Below are 18,759 nucleotides of genomic sequence, written 5' to 3'. Positions count from 1 at the left end.
CGGAATGATTCTAACCCAATAAAAGGAGTAAATGGTTCTTAGGAACAAGAAATTGAAATTGAGAGTGATCAAAGCCAGGACATAACATTACCAAGGATAGAAAATGTACAATCTTTTCTGAGACCTTACACAAACCGATACTAAACTAAGGAGTCCACTGCATTTTAAACTTCAATTAAACTTTTAGCTAGGTACATGGAGCTCTTATTAGACGCCAACCATTTATAATTCCCCATAAAGATGACACAAAAACTATGGGACAAGAGAAGGTCAGTAATAAACCCGGTTTTAGCAGTAAAAAGAGGGCCCTTTCGGGTATAGTAAACATAGTTTCACCAAAAACTGTTGTTTGCTGGCCCTTCCCGTTCAATTCACGCTCGCAAGCGACAAGCCAACACCAGCCTGATTGCGGATCTTTTCACAGGGACCAGCGGCCACACAAGACCGGCATGGGGCTGGGAGAAGACCAACAGCCAGTTAGCCTGTAGAGCTAAGTGCAAACTTTTATGTATTTTCCGGTAAAAAGTAGAGTTAATAAATGGTCGAAAGATGCTTTTCCATTTCCCGCCTTTTTTTTTATCATCTGAACAATCCAATCTTTCTACGAGGCCTACATATTGCCGCAGGAAAACATTTTCCAAGAGTTTCCATATCTGCAAACCGTTGTGCAGATGCCTTTTAGTTCTTTTACACTCGAGAAGCCGTTTTTCTTAGAAGATTTTCCTGTAAAAACAAGGCTGCTAGTGCGCCAAACCCCGAAAGGACATCTACAGACACTGCAGTCTACAGTAAACGAGGGCACCAGATACCCGCGAAATCCACAGCCAATAATTGCTGAAGTTTGCCGATCTCATTTCAATAGCAGACAACTGTTGCATAAAAATTGCATTACCATATATTACTGTATGATTGTCGGTCACAAACCATTGCCAAAAGAATTGCATTACCATATGATTGTTGGTTACAAAACATTGCCAAACATGGACTCGAGGTATGCAATCTCGTAGAAGAAGGCGTACAGTCTAGTTAAGGAATGAATATACAGGAAGGCAGATTCCCATAAGCTTGAATATCCAAGCAAGGGTGCCAAGAGCCCAACTTTTTCAGAACAAATGAGCTTTCAACTATTAGATTTCTAGAGTTGACAGACATTGGAGGTGTATATCACTGCATTTATTATCAACGCAGAAAGATATTTTTCCAACATATTTATATATGAACTACAGCAATGTGTAAAAGAGAGCTTTTTCAGCAATCTGTTGTTGATGGGAGAAGATTATTCCTTGAAATACCTTGCCCAGAAACCCTTCCTCCGTGCAGAATCATTCACCGATAGGGACCGAGATGGTCTAGAGCCGATAGAAAAATGCCTTTTCAAAAATGGCTTTGCAAACGAACCCTTTGTGCTGGAGCTTGCAGCCATCTTTGGGCCCTTACCATCGCGCCTCGAGACTTTGATAGGCCCAGAGAAGGCGCCCCGTTCAATATCACTATCTGCAACGGCAATTCTTGAGAGCTTGTTTCTTCCCCTTAAATCTAATCCAACCCTCAATGCTATTCCTGGTGACATCTTAAAGTGCGACTTCTCGCTTGATGTGCAGATAGGACACCGAGGGTCATACCTATCAGGCTCTTGTGTTGTGCTTTCCAGACACTCGGCATGGTATACATGTCCACAGACCAGAACAGCGACTGTGGAGATCTCATACCCATTTAGTACCCAAGGAGCTCTATCAACCAAGTTCTTCAAGCAGAGTCCGCATGTTTGTGTTTCCACGGAAGCAGAAGAGAACTGCATGCTGTTGGATCTTGTTATCTTTCCATGATTAGAACTCAAGTTCTCGCTATCAAAAGACCACCTTTCTTTTTGAGAAGAAGCAACAAGCTCAGAGAATGTGCGCATCGACCATCCATCGGAAGAGCCTCCCTGTGATCCCAATGTCGGCTCGTTGCTACAAACAGACAAAACGAATGATTGTCTTCCTTCTGAAGCAGAGCTCTCAAATGACTTGAAAGCCATAATCCGACTGTCTGATATTTGCCTAGAGAGTGGGTGGCCAGGTGACCGCCGTGTTTTTCTTGAAGGCGTCAAAGCAAAAGCTGGGCCATGAGATGACGAGGGGTCGTTCTTAGCTGTTAATGAAGGTACAACATTCAACTCTAACGTGTCATCAACTGTTGATGACTTTGCACATTCCTTCACCTGTAATGTACAATGACATACGTTTGGAATTCCTTTCAGAAAGCTTAAACCAACAAACCAACTAGATAGAAGAATAAGCAAATTCATCCTCCGACAGTTTTGAGCTCACCTCATTGGTGGTCTTATTTGATGTAGATGGACTTGAACGCAAATCTGTTAAACACAACACAGTATCAGACAAAATGTTCAGTGCACAACCACAGAATCCAGGCTTCGCAGCAACTTCGGAGCAAAATATTCAAAGGACGGCACCATAACTTATAGAGATAACACCAGACGAGATAGGAAACTCATCATCCAAGGACACCAAACAGACGGCAAGCACACCAGACTACCGCATCCAGGAAATAGGGTTGAACAGACAGGCTACCAAATCAAACAGCTGAAGTAGCAGCCACGACCAGGAAAATTTGAGGGACAAATCTAGTCACTAGTGAGAAGGCATAACATGACATCCACTTCAAAGTTGAATCCTCACTCGTTCTTAATTTTTCATGAACTATTGCAAGTTTAAAATTGCCATCATTTTAACAGGCAGTTACACAGCAGATCGAGATATAACATTCCAAGATGTTCAAGCAGCCATAAAACTAGAGACGATTTTTAAAAGTTGATGGAAACATTGCTCCTCCTCCTTAGAGGAAGGGCATCATGCTATGGAATGTGCTACCAAAGGAAGTCGTTGCACCACGAGAGGGCACCATGGATGTTATGCCCAATAAACAAGTAGTTTCACAAAATTTCCACAATACAATGATAGAATTGTAGATTGACAGTACATCAAGCAAAACAAACAGCTGAATCGTTATAGGAGTAATTTACGAGATTTTCAAATTTAAAGTACCTGAACACAAAATGAATGGCACAAAGACAAACATAGAAAGAGGTGCAGAAAAGTAAAAATTAAGTAGAACATGTAAAGAGCACTGCATGAAATTGGCAAGCCGACAGTCTAAACTCTAAAAAAACCGCATCCACTTGCACAAAGCAGCATAGCTCAACAGTGAGACCAGAACACTAAAGGTGAACAATAGTATCAAAGGTGTCATGAGATTATTCCATAAATGCCACAAGGGTGAAATAACACAAGTAAACATTCTGATCCTTACCTAAACCACATGGAACAAATTCCTCTACAGCATCAGAAAAAACTGGAGATTTAGGCCAGGTAGGTGTTTGAAAACTTTCCATTGGGCTTCCACCATTGGACAGCGTGTCTCCAGCAAAGCCACCCTTACTTTCACCACCAGTATTCCTGCTATTGCTTAAGGAGAAATCTCGATGGTGATGTACAGAACTATCCAGGCTATTCTCCACATGTGATCTACCATCCCATCGGAAGCTCCAAGAGGGTGAATATATGGCATTCCTATGTGAGTATCCATGGCAAACAGAGGATCCAGTATTTCTACCATGTGGACTGGTTTTATCTCTTGCAGCAATGCAACAAACTGAACCCATGTTTGCTAATTACAAAATAGTGTGCTCTGATCATAGGAAAACCAAGACTTCCCTAACAAGGAAAATCCTCAGGACGAGTAGTACCAGAAGGCCATTCCCTCTACAGAACCACCATCTCCAACAACTAATGCAGCCTCGTCCAGCACTAGCCAACTTTCGTAAAATTGACAGCTACTTAGTATGCGGTCATGAATGGAACTCTTCCACAAGCATCTCCACTGAAAATAAGGCCAAAAAACAATTCAGAAGCAGCGCAGGAAACTGGGCCATGATATAGAAACAAAATAAAAGCATACAAAAATCTCAACCACCTCCCAAAAAACAAATATGATTTTGCTGGTGGTGAACTCTACACGTTATGACCAACTTAGAAACAATTGCAGGTTGCCTTTCAATTTAGGGGACCAGCACACGGTAACATCAAATACAAAACACCAACAGCGAAAACTTAAATTCTATTATGCTGATCTACAAATCAGCACCATTATAACACAGGGACCACGTCCAGACCTTCCTAAAGGCTAATTTCACTTGCTCTTTTACTCTAAAAAATTCACAAATCAGTAACATGTTATAATCGGAAATCGAACAAAAGGAGAAAGGAAGAAAATAATAAACTTAATGGAAAGAAAGAATAGTGGATACAAAACATAAAATATAACAAAAGGAGAAAGGAATAAAAGAAAAAACATACAAGGGAGGAAATTGAAGGTAACCCAGCGGCCACTTGCGTACATACTTTACACAAATAGAAAATTCCAAGTTCGAAGATGCACCTCAACAAGTGTTATCCTCAATACCAAACATGAAAATCCCCAATTTTAGTGCTCATACAAACACCACCGACCTCCTGCAGAGAAAAAGCACAATTTTAACAGATCGAAAGGCATTTATAATCTTAGAAGGAAAGAGACAAGTCTACCAAGCCCCAAATTCTTTTCCTTCCTGTACAGAATAGTGTTTTTTAAAACCAAGGTCACAGTTTATGACACTTAACAAACAGAAAATCGATCATCGTGACCAAAAAACCACGAAAGGAGGACATCTCCAGTGGACGCTTACCCACTTATGATCTAAGACCCCAAACTTAGGACCGGCAGTGCCAGCCCCCATGGCATCATGGAGACGGGCCACCCAGAAGGCATTGTCAACGACAAAGGGCAAGATATAAGGCCTCCGCGCACGCCAATAAACCGGAAATTTCTTTTCCTGCTGAAACCTGCGTCTATTTTTTGTTTAGATCAAAACCCCAAATTTCTGGTCCTAAATCCAAAAAGGCCACGGAAATAACACCTACCACGTTCCATGCGAAACTCCCCGTCGATTATTGAAGCCCTAACATTTTCCGAGAAGATCGTCAAAAAAAAATCGCCCAAAAACTGCCTCGGCCTATCTGGAGAGATCGTGGCTCCAGGAGAAGATCAATAATTCTACTGGAGAACAAAAAGACCCAACCTGATCGACCCGCCGAAGCCGAACCCCACCCTTTCCATCTCAGATTTCAATCCAACAAACAAAAAAAAAAAAACACCCAAACAGAAAAAAGGAAAACAAAAAAAAAACCATCCAGTTCTCAACGACGAAAAGGTTACCTATAAACATCGCTCCCAACCCTCAGCGAGAGACCGCGTCTCACCGCGCAACGACTGCAGCGAAAAATCCGCTCAATAAAATAACAAATGTAACGATGAAGACCCAAGAGAAGAAAAATAAAAATAAAAACTACAGATCGTGAAGGAATATTGACTCTTACCTCTCTCTTATTTCTCTCTCTTAGGGTTTGAGGAAGTGAGGGGGTGGGGGAGAAAGGAACAAGCGACGGCCGACGAGTTGCCAAAGAGAAAACACCTCTCCTTCCTTCTCTATTATTTTCCTCCTTTTTAAAATAAAAAATAAAATAAGCGAGAATTGAAGACAAGGAGAGAGAGAGATTGGAAGCGGGAGAGGGAAGAGGAGGGTTGGAAGGTATTTATAGGGCCGTTCTGGTCCGCTCGATTCTCACGGCCGTACATCCGCCGTCCGTGTTGACGGGGTGGATCGGGTCGTCCGTGTCACGGTCTCGGAGTCCCTGGCATCCTGCCACGTCGGAAAATAAAGCTTTTTCTTCATTTTTTGGAATTTTTATTTATTCTTTTTAAGTGAATTAAACAGCAGATCATTTGCTTTTGTGTAGAAAATTTATTTTTTTTTTTGTTAACGCAAAAAAATTAAACGAGAAATAATAATTCATTTAATAATATGATGAATATATGTTAGAAGGTGTTGTTGGTGTCATAATGTACTTCACATGCAGTCTTTGTCAAGAATAAATAAGAGGAAGAATTAAAACCGCCACTAAAAGTGTTATCCCTCACTGTTTTCCTATTTAGTTAATATTTTAATGAATTTTATAATTAATTAATTATAGTAATCACTTATGTTTAAAATTATTTCTTGTCAAATTCAGTACCGTCTCGCATGAATGAGTCAATTAGTTGATTTAGTAAACTGGTAGCCTTGCTCATTCAATTCACCGACCGATTTTGACAACGATGCCTTTAACATTTCCTTTAATTTATTTTCCTGCTAGTTATGTAAAAGTTTTCAAAATCTGATGATCTGCGCACATTGGAAACAGTGCTTGTTAATATATATATATATATATGTATATATATATATTTTGCTTTGACTTGTGTAAAGTTCAGTCTTTGACCAAGTTGCCCAAAAAGAACTTTGAAAATTAAATAATATTTAGAAGAATATAAATTCAAAATTCCAAAGTAAGGAATTGAAATTTTTGGCATAATCACTATTAGAGGTAAGGTTGCCTTGACATATCACGTGACATGTTCACACCATTTTCCTTGTCTTTTTTTCATTTTCCTGTCTCTTTTTCGCCTTTTTTTAGGTCGTGTTTGATTACGACCGTGGATCTCAAATCCACGGTTTGGTAGCATGAGATTTTTCTTTTCTTTTTCTTTTGTTTGAACAGGATAATTTTTTTTCCACATAAATTTAATATTAAGTTTGCCTTCCAGTAATTAAGAAAATTGAATTTATCTATATTAATTACATGTCTGAAGTTTACATGAAGAGTCGAATGTATATTGTCTTTATTTGCTATAAAGGATAAGAACTCCAAGGCGATTTGGTCGCGCGGGCGCAATAAATGCATCTTTCTAACCCTATTTAATTGTACGGCTATTGAGATATTGTGTGACTCGATTTGGAATTATACACGGATAAGAATATTAGAGATATGAGACCGATCTTAATTCTTCTACATGGAATCGGATTCGATTGTTCATAAAAAATTCGATATCTAAAAAAAACATATGCCGTATCCGCTCCAATTAATAATTGGAGTGGGTTTGTTTTTTTTTTAACTGAATCCAAGAAAGAGAGATTTTTTGGGTTTGAATCGAACCGGATCAAAATTTTGTTGTTATACTCGACTAGATTGTACATAAAGTAATTACATAAATATATCCAGATCCATATTGTGTTCAGTATGACCCGTTATAAAATCCGATCTACTTGACTATACATACGGCAGCAGATCTATAAAATTTTCTTGAAGAATTAAAGTTTTTAAATTTTGATTGACGTATGATTTTTCAAATTTTTTATATAAGACAAGTTTTTTAAAATTTATATGTAAATTTTTTTAAATATTTTTTTGAATGGGGCAAAGCCCAAGAGGCCCCCATTGATTATATATATATATATATATCTTCAAGTTGAATATATTGATACCAAGTTTCATTTTGTGAGAAATATAAAAAATGAGAGAAGTTGGGGAGAAAAGAGGATATTAAACATGGTGGAATTCACGGAACCATGTCATAATTGGGCCGAATTATTTTGACTTAGTACATAGGAAAATCGTGTCCTGATACATTCTTTTGTTGACTTCTTTCTTTTTTGCTTTATTATATGCAATGTGTTCGAAGCGCTTTCGTTTTAATTTCTTCATAGAACTGTCGTTTGGAACTAAACTAAGCTTAATTCATTCAAATAAATGTCAAATTTGTGACAGATCCATGCCCAAATCTACTTTATTTGGATTTGATATCGAGTCAAGCGTGAGTCGATCGTACCAATAAGTCAAAGCATGTGGCCTTGCATGTCTCTTTCTCTCTCTTTTTCTATAATTTAATTTTACCATATTATATACCCCTCAGTTTTCTTATTATTCCCAGCAAAAGAGTTTGTAAAATGGTCAAAGCATATATATATATACTGTTTACTTTTCATGAAATATATTACAAGATTGTGATCATTAATCAAAACGTTACAAGTACACATAAAAATGATGCTTTCTTAACTTGAAGATAACATATTATATGACATTAAAAAATTGTCAAAACCTTTTTTGCTTGCGCGCCTTAAAGATATGTTTGTTTCAAAATTATATAAGTGTGATCTTCATGTCAAAAACATTACAAAATTATATATAGATATATATGTTCAAGTGAGAGTATTTAATTCTATCATTCGATTGAGAGCTGAACCTTTACTCTTTCCCTCGTGCCTTTGAGGTACCAGGTTTGTCTTCAATGCAACCAAATGATTTTCGTGTTATGTTTCAATTTGCATATACTTTTTTGAAATACAAAGTTAAGATTTCAAAATAAAGACTGGCAACCTTGGTCCCCATTCTATTGTTGGCCAACCCCTTTCGAGATCAAAATTATATATTTTTTAATCATGTAAGGTAAGTTTTATAATAAAAAAAAAAAATTGATACCATGGTCCATGTCAACTTAAAAAAATTACTTCACATTGAGAAAACGACATTTTTATGTGTAGTTATAATGGATTGAACATTAGGTTTTAAGGAAAATGGGTACGACTGGTTTGGCTTTCTCATATATATATAATATATATATATATATATATATATATATATATATATATATACTTCTTCCTTATCTAAAGGAGAGATTTCTGTCCTTGCGTATAGAAGTGAGCTAAAGTTTCCTATAAATGTGAACAAGCAGCAGCATACACTCAACACCAAGAGTCCAATTATAAGAAATTGTGATGTGAAAGATGAGAAATTCTCCCACACATGATCTAAATGGAGTGGAGATAGCTGCTTTCAGATTTGGTTTAGAGTACGTTGAGCCGAATCTAATTAATAGTTGAATTTAAATATGCCAAAAAGTTATATAATATTGCCAGTTGGATCTGAATTGTTCTTCAATCAAACATGCAATGCCAAATTAATTAAAACAAAGTAGAACCATGAGATCGGAAGGACAGCAAGATGAGGTCATGTACATAATCTCTTACTCCCTGCCGACTGTGCTCACTATGTTATGAGCCAACCAAGATTTCAAGCTCACCTCAAACCTAGCCGAGAGCGTGGTCAACCTTCGAGCTCCCTTTCTTCTGCACAAATTTTTTTACTATTACAGAACAATCAAAAAATACAAGAAACCGCACCCCTCCCCCTTTAAATATCATAGCCACAAATGATATTTCAAAGTTTTAAACGGCAATGTTTTGCTCGGTATAATACGGTGCACTTGAAAAAAATGAGAAAAATATTGGAAATTTTTAAAAATTTTACAAAACTAAAAATGAGGGAAGAATAAAATAGGTGAGAAAAAAACTGAAAAAAACACGTTTTTATCATTGATTTTTTTCATTTTAAGGTTTTTTTAAGTTTTAAGCGGCCATTTAATGTATCATGTTTGTTTCAAAAAAACAAGTTTTTTTGTGACTATGGTTTACAAACATCAAAGACAAAATCGTATAAATGCCCTTACAAAAAATTTCACACTCTAACACATATAGGTCTTGTACAATGGCCTCCCGACTGAACCAGGTCACTGCAGCCCCGGCCCCGGCGGCCACCACTGCCTTCCGTGCTCTATGACCCATGAAGGCCAATTGAACCTTTTTAGTGTGTATATATATATACATATACTGTACCCAAGTCGAGAGACCTTGTTGCTCGCATGAAAACATAAATCCAGAGGCTACTGGCCTCCTCCACATGGTTATAGCATGCATTGGCAAGAGTAAAGGGTGGTGCCCATGCCATTCAAAACAAGAACCAGCCACCTACTAGCGATTCCTCTGAGCCGGTGCCCCACACCTCTTGGGGCCATAGCGAGTTCTTGTAGTTTATCACTTTTGATTTCAAAAGGAAGAAAGAAGAAAAGTGGCTCCCTTACAGTTTGCCTTAGCTCCCAAGGTTGTGATGCATGAGTCAGATCCTTTTCTTGAGTAAGATAAAAGGGCCATAAAGGGGCAATCTAGTTTGTGGTCCTTGTGTGGGTAATGCTTGGATGCCACTAACAAGAAAAGAGAAAAGGTTTATTGATTTCCTTTGTTCTTAAAGTTGGTACTGATCTTATCAGCATGTTATTATCAGTGAACTGTTTATCGAAAAGATGCAAATTATTACTCTGTCTTTCATGTCCAATTGGAACAAATCGCCCTATCTAGAAAATTTTCTATTAGAAAATTAAAGCAACCTGGCCCCCCTTTGTAGGCACTCAACAAAGTTATAAACTCCCATGACAAGACAGCAACGAACATGAATGGCTTTAGGAGTTTTACATCTCTGGTGCTTGTTTATTGGGTTCAATGGTTTCAGTTACTCAGGTTCTGTCGCATGGGTACAGGTACGAGTGTTCGTATGGGAAAATGGGTACGGGTACAACATTTTTCGCTAATCTTGGTATAGCAGAGTATGACGATAGTTATATATTTTAAATTTTTAAAAAAAAAAACAAAATTGATATCATCACATCATTAAAACAATGTTCCTTTCATAGTTCCTACATATAATCTCATAAAAAAAACATAAACAAAACAAAACAATGTTTTTTTTTTGTGGTTTTGATTGGTTCTGACTCGGAACCAATCCAAACGTACCGGGTACACGCCGGTACGGCCCCACGTACCACTGTGACTTAGCTTAGGCTGGACGGGGTTCCTTTGCCGTATCTCTTATTGGTTTAAGAAGTGAAACTTGCAAGAGCTTCAGAAGGGGTTCAGTTTTGCTTGGATGAACATGTCATCAATCTTCACTTTCATCTGAGTTAAGTTTGAAATTTTGGTGCTGGTCTTTTTTCATTTTGATCAACTTTTACATGACTAGAGGATCGAACCAAGTTAACTGGATGTCACCGGTTCAAAAGGCAAAGCCCGGTCTAATCCGCAATGGGCAGAGGTGCAAAGAAAGAAAGAAAAAGCTAAAGACAAAAGAAATAAAGCAGACCAAATCATGGGTCCATTTGACCTAACTCAACTTACCTTTTCCCTGTCTCTGTCTTAGATGACACTGTGAACTTAGACCTCTATATTCCATTCATTTTTTGCCCCATGATGTTGCAAGGAGTGGTTAATCAATTATTAAAGTTAAAGAGCTTAGGAAGGTGGGGTTGTTACATCTGCTTCAATATCAGAATGGTATAAGTCTCATCCTCTTTCATTTCCATCTGTAAGAGATTGTTGGAAGGTGGGCTACATGGGTTGGAGGTGTTGTCCCTACTCTCCAAAGAATTTGGTAAACCAAAGATCATCATAAACAGGCTCCAACATGCTCTCCCTTGTGCAAAATCCTGAAATGTCAAGCATCTTCCTCTTTAGAACCATCCAAAACTGATAGCTACCTTTGACCTACCTTCTTGGTGGTTGCAATTGTTAAAGGAACCAAATAGACCATGTTCAGGCTCATTCATTGAGGTCAAAAGACCACCCACTGGTGAAACTGTTGCAAGCCAAACCAGTAATGAGCTTCTTATGATCTGGCTTGCTCGTCTGCAAAGAGAAAAGCTTGTCTTCGAAGTGATTTTCAAAATTCAGAAAGCATATAGTGTCTATAAACATCATATAAGGTCTATAATGCACATGTAGATGATAAAAGTACAGAACATGAATAATGTATATAAATAGCATTTAGGATCCATACCAACTTAGGAGCCAAATCTGAAATAGGGAAATGAAGAGAGACGGGAATTTAGTAAGTCCAAGGTCATATTCAGTTGACATGTAGGGAAGCTTGGGTTTGGAGAAGAAAATTAAGATAGGGTTGTATCTACTTATTTCAATAACATGCATGAGAATGCAGATAACTTTTATCCATCATGTTCACCAGTACATTCTGATCTCTATTCCAAGTCGGCACCATATCCCAGACAGCTTACTCTGAAAAACCACATACTTCCCCTGAGTTACCATGCTTACTTGTGTACCGATTACTCCCGAAACTGATTCTTTGTAACGATTAGTCTTGAGACTGATTCGTTGAGAGTTTCCCTCATGTGCGGTAGATGTTGCTTTCTGTACCATTTTATTTCTTTTTCAACAGAGAGTACTGCCGAATGTCCTGAAAACAATAGCAATAATAGTGACACGTAAACGCATATTCTGCGAAGAATCCGAGATATGCGATACTGATAAGTATCAGCTCTATTAGAAGATATGTGGATGAATTAATTCCGTGATTGACTATAAAGAAACTTGGTCACTGTCACATCAAAGGCTCAGCATATAATCCATTAATTTCCATTGAATGGGTTCAAAATTTGAATTACACTGGCACCTCCAATTTAGAAACCCCAAATACAAGAGCCAGGACCTATCTCGAGTAGCACAAGAAATTTTGACTCCGACGTCATGACAAGCAGTAGTGAAAGAGGATGCAACAACATAAGCCGATACAAATCCCTTCCTTGCAATCACATCACCGTCGATTTTCTCTCAGGACCATTCAATTGCTCTGGAGCAACAGCCCATCGATGTCAGAGCACACCACAAAAATCTGCAATCCCAGCTTCAATACTGATGCTGCGGTCCATTCTGCTGCTCCAGTGGCTGCTGTTGCTCGTAGATCTGCATGTATGCCTCAGATAGTGCCACCATCTGTGGAAGAGTTTCAGCTACATGAAGATCTTGCATTTCATACCTGAAAACAATAAAATATTTGAATCAACAGTTGTCTTTTTGCTTAAAAAATAAAAAGTTTTCCAAATCCAAAGAAAATGATTCACACCATAGTTCTTCGGATTTTCTTTGAACAAATACTCTATAGAATCCTGCCCCTGGCTTGCCATCGTGAACGATGTTCGCAATGAGATCATATTTTGATCGCAACTTCTTGTTGTCTTTAGGAGAGGGTAGGGGAATGTAGTCTTTCAATTCAAGGTTCTTCACAGGGAAGTTAACTGTCATGCAACAACACAACTTTGTAATTTCGTAAAACTTTCAAGCAGAGAAAAACAACTGTAACCAAGTTGAACACGTGATGCATCCATTAAATGCATGAAGGGAACACTAACCAAGGGTTGGATTCTTTTCAATGAAGAAATTATTGTTTGTGAAGCGGCGCATATGCAAAATTAGATATTGAGGCAGCTTTATGACACGGTACCGCATTCTTGCTATGCATGGCCGCACTACTTCAGTAACAGATTCTCCATCAAATTTCTTCAGTATGCTAAACAGAGGAACCTGAAAAACACATGATCTTAATTAATGTCTCCTGTATGCGAGGAACAAAAATTCAAATATTGCTGAAGATTAAGCACTAGCTGAGTGCTATGGTGCAATGTGATATAAGTCATCCAGTGTATGCAAAGTGTAACTTAAACAAACTTCTTGGCCAAGAAGTTAGAATATTCAGGAACTAATCATCCTAGTAAGAAAAGGGATCCACCAGGTGCCTTTTAAAGGTTTTCCAAATGAACATGCATGTTAAGAATGAGACACACAGACGTACTCCCACTCTCCCCCTGCCACAAAGTTGGAAGAACAAATCATGCTAACCAGACAGGAGGAAACTACAAGACACCACTTGAGGGTTTTCTAAATGCAAAATCATGTAAAGTATGAAATGATTCAAGCAGATATTCCTTGGAGGTTTGCCAAAACCCAAATGCACATGCTTGTTAAATATAAAAAATCCAAACCATATAATTCTTGACGGTCTCCCAAACATGCATGCATGCAAGTACGAGATCCTCCCTTCCTCCAAGGCTATGTAATTGAAATACATCAAACGCATATGCTTCCAAACCTGTGGGATTATATTCTTTTCCATCACGTCCTTAAATAAAGGAGGGGGAGGCAAATCAAGTCCAAGCATCAAGAAGGGCATTTTGCTCTTTTCCACAACAACATGGCCATTTTCTAATTCATCCTCCATGGTGGCGTCATCATTTTGCTGCTCTGAGTTTTCCCTTTTCTCAGAAGATAGTTTTTTGTGAATTTCTTTCACAACTTCCAGCTCCCCCTGTTGCAAATGACTGGCTCAGATGAAAGAACAAAAAAGAAGCATAAAAATAAATACAAGTACTTCAATGAAAAAGAATTTCTGAGAAATGCTGGCAGCTTACCTGAAAACACTTATATATAATGCTACTGTTAGGTTTTTTTGAGCCGCCCAGATCTTTATGCAGTGTATTAAGTAGCCAAGACATGAACTCCACTGGATCAGACTGGACACCTATTCGAAATCGTTTTTTACTAGCTTTCATAACTGCCTGCAAGAACTCGTGAGGGCTAACCTGCGGAGACATTCAAAATTTAAGTAAAGGCAAACTCAGGTTTTATATAGAAAAGCTAGTACTCTATGGAATGATGACCCACAGACCTGTCCCTTAAAATTTTTGGGATGCCAGATTTTGCGTGTTAGTTCACCAAAACGGTGAACAAGTGGTGATTTGCAACGTTCATAATTCTCACGAATTAGAAAGAAGTTCCTTAAAGGTGTAACACGCATCAGAGACTGAATAGTGACATTAACGAAATCAGTTTCCTTTATGTTGTTGAGACCCACCTGGAGTAAGGAAAACAATAGCACCCCATAAGAAGCTTAAGACAAAAGCTACAACCTGCAAAATTTTACATTTTTAAAGCAAAAGGCGGATGGAAACAGAACTCACCATTCCAGGAAGATAATCAGAACCATCAAGCGCTCGTGACCACAGCTTATTTTTGTCTATTTGTTCAACCTGTTCAGGGGCAAACCTGTACTGGCAAATAACATCAGCTAAGTAACAGTAACACTTCAACTTTATCCTCATTTTGTTTGTGTCAATGCAGTATGCACATCCAGGAAAGCATTCCAACAATCAGCCTGAAATTGGCAGGCGATTACTCGATTTTGTATTCCCCTTATGTGGAAATTATACTGAACACTTATCACAATGGGTATGTCCATGTGTCCAGGCATACCAATGTGATAATTTTGGCAGACCTCCTGTTACTAAAACCCTTGATATACCCTCCACTGAAAGGGAGTGCATGGAGTTTTAATCACCTGGTGAAAGATGCTATGGATTTCAATCAGTTATTTGCCCAGTCAGATGACAAAACGATGGTAGTTGGTCTTCTCATCCACATAAAAAAAAAAGGAATAATTTCTTTCACTACTAATTTGTTATTATAAGTATTGGGGTATTAGAAAATAATCCTAACAATTGGATCCATATGCTTATTCTGATTGGAAATTGACTTAAAGAGATCCTTAAAGTGAAAAAATAGGAGTTGCTTCATAGAAGTCATATATCAACCTAAAAAAAACATTCAAAATAAGAAACCAGCCTTGATCCAACTTGCAAGGAAAATTCAGTGGACTTAAGACATTTTTTCTCCAAACTCCTAAAGAAATGCCAAAATTCATAACAACGTCCAACCGGTGAAAGCAACCCTAGGAAACATTCTCTTTCTTTTAAGCTATCCTTACAGGCTAAATAGTTGCAGAAATTAGTTCCAGATGTCAAACAGCGCACCTTCCTCTTGAGCAGCTCCTTTTTTCAATATGCTGTGTAGGAACATGTGGTATTTGTTATGTTGAAAAGAAAACTTATCACGCCAAATAGATCAGGATGGCAATTTAACAACTGACTATGTTTTTAATTACATAATATGGACCAACTTCAATAATGGAATAAGTGCCAACACGAATAATTAGACCAAAGCAACATCACATAATCCAATATTATTTATTTTGAACTTATCCTTTGGCTGCTCATTCTACAATCTACATCATGTTTGTTGATTGCATGGTGTACATATATTTGAAAGATGTGACTGATATAAATCCAACTCATCCATAATCTAATGCTTGGCAATAGTTATGCTTGTCCAGTGGTGTGCTCCTCAACACTGTCTATCAGAGGGGAAAAAAAAAACTGGAATTCCAAGCTTAAGTGAGAACATGTGGACATTGTCATGTGCTTATCCAATAAATCAATTGCTCAATTTCATAAAGAAATGGCTCTAAAGATAATATTCTGGAACCATGGCATATATGCAATTGGGTGATCGCTTAACCTCTATCCATCAGACAGGCCAGAAAAAAATTCACATTTTGCATATGAGCTAGAAATGAAAGGTGAGACAAGAATTTGAAGGAAATTTAGAGAGCTTTTCATCCACCACATTCATTTTCCAGGCGTTTGAGTTTTGAGTTCATAGTTTGGGAGTGAACATAGATGAGAGTGGAGATGAAAGCAAAGGAACCATGTTCAACTACTTCCTTAATATGATATTGTTGACATAACCACAACTATCTCCATCTTTCATTTCATTCCTATCTCCATCTCAATCCTGCTCCCAACAATGCCCTAAAATATGGACAGTTTTGACATGATTCAGATATGCATACAACACCTGATGGATCATTGCCAAACATGAACAAATCATGTGTCTGATTTGCAAATATACATATGCACTCTGCTCATTATGATGTTAATGCTGAAGTCATCGACATTATGTGCACATGTGCATATCAACCTTGCGCACTTGCCATCGATATAAGTTTGGGAGGAACTCATAAAAGTGACTTGGAACAAATCCTGCAGGCATGAATATGGAGGAAAGTGAGACGAGCTCTCTCGTCTGGCAGCACCCTCCATGTGCTAAAGAGATCAGAAATGTTCTCTGAAGAAGGCTGTAGAGAATCAAAATTATGCCCAATGACCCGAATCTCTATTAATCCATGGGTTATAGTACGTTCCACCAACCAACGCAAAGTGACCACATCCATTTACATTACTTCACTAATAAATCATTTGAAAGCTACAATCATGAGAAGACTGAATGGCAAAACTATTGATAAGTGGACGATTCATCTAACGTCATCTCAGGTAGGACCGTAGGAAGAAAGAAGACGGAGACTGATATAAACAGAAGACAAATTTGAGTCAAAGTGATGCTTTACCTTGGGTTAAGGACATGGCGAATGTCATCCAATGACGGATCATTGACTTCATAGCCGTCTGGAAGACAATACACTCTCTCTGTTCTCAAATTTATATAAACATGGTGACCTGCTTCAAGGCTATGAGTATAAGCATGCGAATTCCGCCCTCTTCCTTGGTAATACTTCCCACAAACCAAACACGCGTAAACGTTCAAGTTCGACAAAGAAACTGAGCAAAACTTCTCAAAATCAAAATCTAACACCTGAAAAACAAAAAATTAGAGCGGGAATTAGACAACGTTTTCTTATTCGACTTCAAATGAATTAACACCCAAAATGAGCATTTTTATACAGTGTATCTCCAATTTACAAGTATTCCATGAATATCATTCTGTCCAAATCACTAAACCAGCAACTCCCCACCTTATGGGTGGTCACCAGGGATGTAAACAAAGTAGAGTAGTGCCGACATAGCCACAAATTGATCAATAAAACTGCTCCTGAGTGTAAATCATACCAAAAGATTGCACGAAGATCGATTAAATTTCAAAGAAAGAAATCACCATCACCATAAAGAACCAATTGGTATTCTTTCTACCAAATTTCCAGTAGACTAAATGCATGGATAAGCCGAAGAAGCAAAAAACGAGGGACTGGAAAGAAAGTGAAGACTCGAGTAACCTGGCGATTGACGGTATCGAGGTAAGGGCAATCTCGGCGGACCTCAATCTGCCGAAGCCGATAGCCGCGATTGGAGCCATCCTCGTATAAATCTTCCTCATCCTCTTCTTCCTCTCCGTCCTCCTCTCTTCTTCCTCCCCGGTCTTCTTGTTCGTCGTCTTCATCGTCGTCGTCGTCGAGGTAAGAAGCAAGTGGGAGAAGAGAGTTGCTTACAGCATTAACATCTTCACCATTTTCGTCATTCTCATGAACCAACTTCCGCTTTTTGGTTTCTGGAAGATCACCATCCACTACTTCTTCTCCCCTCGTCGTCTTCATCTCTCTCTCTCTCAAACACAGAGGCAGTGAGGGTTCTGGAACACGGTGGCCTTCTTTTCGTGCTTAAGGCGGTTCCGGGACATACAAACGGGTCCAAGATCCAACCCTTTCTGATCTGGATCCAGCTTATATAACTGGAACTAGATAATTTATATCCTGAAATTGGGATTCGGGGAATATCTAGGAGTTGGAAAATGAGAAGAAATCCTGGACATTGGAAAAGAGAAACATGCTCTGCCAATTATAACAAACACGAGAAGGTAGAATAAAATCTCCAAACGTGGTATTCTTCCACATACAATGTTTTCTATATCTAGGAAATCAAAGGCAAATTTCATATGGCACATTCATATGAAGTTAATAACCGGATCAAATTTATCCCATTACTGGATCAAGTTCAAACCCATTCGATTGGCTCCTGGCAAGAAAATAGGATCTTAATCTGTGCAGTTCGGAGCCCAAATCCGAAATGAAAACTGGTTGCAGATCTGATTGTATCATTTGGAAAGCCAAATCTGACATATCTATATATATATATATATATATACACGCCAAATTTTTAAGTGTTAGTTAAACTTTTAGATCATGTAAAATCTATAGTTACGAATAATGCTTAGTCAAAAGGAATTACCAACTCACAATAACTCATAAAAGTAATATATAGATTATTGTATATCAGTAAGATAGTTGAGATTATTATATACAAGTGCTCACATTTAAATATGCTCATATTCTAATATATGTGTAAGTGAATTATATCATTTAAACCTTTGTTTTATATACTTAACCTCCAGTTCGTGCAGGCTTAAATTTGGAAATATATAGATTCACTATGTACACTATCCGGTCGCAAGTTAGAATTAGGCAGGCCTATATCTACATTATCAGGGGAGCAGGAAGAGTTCTCACCATTCCAGTGAAAACGGAAGTCTTTTTCTTTCTCCTG

General features: G+C 38.1%; 2 protein-coding genes across 12 annotated transcripts; both read right to left on the bottom strand.

The window, feature by feature from the left end:
* Positions 1–909: 909 nt before the first annotated feature.
* LOC116248010 (uncharacterized) lies at positions 910–5,600 on the bottom strand. Of its 11 annotated transcripts, none has more exons than XM_031620547.1 (8): positions 5,418–5,600; positions 5,257–5,310; positions 4,962–5,119; positions 4,727–4,889; positions 4,359–4,514; positions 3,313–3,882; positions 2,313–2,356; positions 910–2,203 (listed from the first exon to the last, which is right to left on the bottom strand). In XM_031620547.1, exons 6-8 carry the CDS (start codon positions 3,662–3,664, stop codon positions 1,277–1,279), a joined length of 1,323 nt encoding a protein of 440 aa, XP_031476407.1. In that variant the 5' UTR covers positions 3,665–3,882; positions 4,359–4,514; positions 4,727–4,889; positions 4,962–5,119; positions 5,257–5,310; positions 5,418–5,600; the 3' UTR covers positions 910–1,276. The 11 variants fall into 11 exon arrangements, with proteins under 11 accessions (XP_031476407.1, XP_031476408.1, XP_031476405.1 ...); XM_031620548.1 differs by having other exon boundaries at positions 4,727–4,883; XM_031620545.1 differs by having other exon boundaries at positions 4,727–5,119.
* A 6,550-nt stretch (positions 5,601–12,150) lies between these two features.
* LOC116248601 (uncharacterized) lies at positions 12,151–17,857 on the bottom strand. The gene is made up of 9 exons (XM_031621483.2): positions 17,496–17,857; positions 16,833–17,077; positions 14,551–14,635; positions 14,259–14,444; positions 14,002–14,172; positions 13,683–13,898; positions 12,946–13,117; positions 12,660–12,831; positions 12,151–12,572 (listed from the first exon to the last, which is right to left on the bottom strand). Exons 1-9 carry the CDS (start codon positions 17,811–17,813, stop codon positions 12,443–12,445), a joined length of 1,695 nt encoding a protein of 564 aa, XP_031477343.1. The 5' UTR covers positions 17,814–17,857; the 3' UTR covers positions 12,151–12,442.
* Positions 17,858–18,759: the final 902 nt, after the last annotated feature.

The sequence above is a fragment of the Nymphaea colorata genome, chromosome 2 (assembly GCF_008831285.2).
Source record: "Nymphaea colorata isolate Beijing-Zhang1983 chromosome 2, ASM883128v2, whole genome shotgun sequence".
NCBI lineage: Eukaryota > Viridiplantae > Streptophyta > Magnoliopsida > Nymphaeales > Nymphaeaceae > Nymphaea > Nymphaea colorata.
The sequence above is the reverse complement of the archived record's forward strand: the minus strand, read 5'-3'. Positions and strand labels throughout refer to the sequence as shown.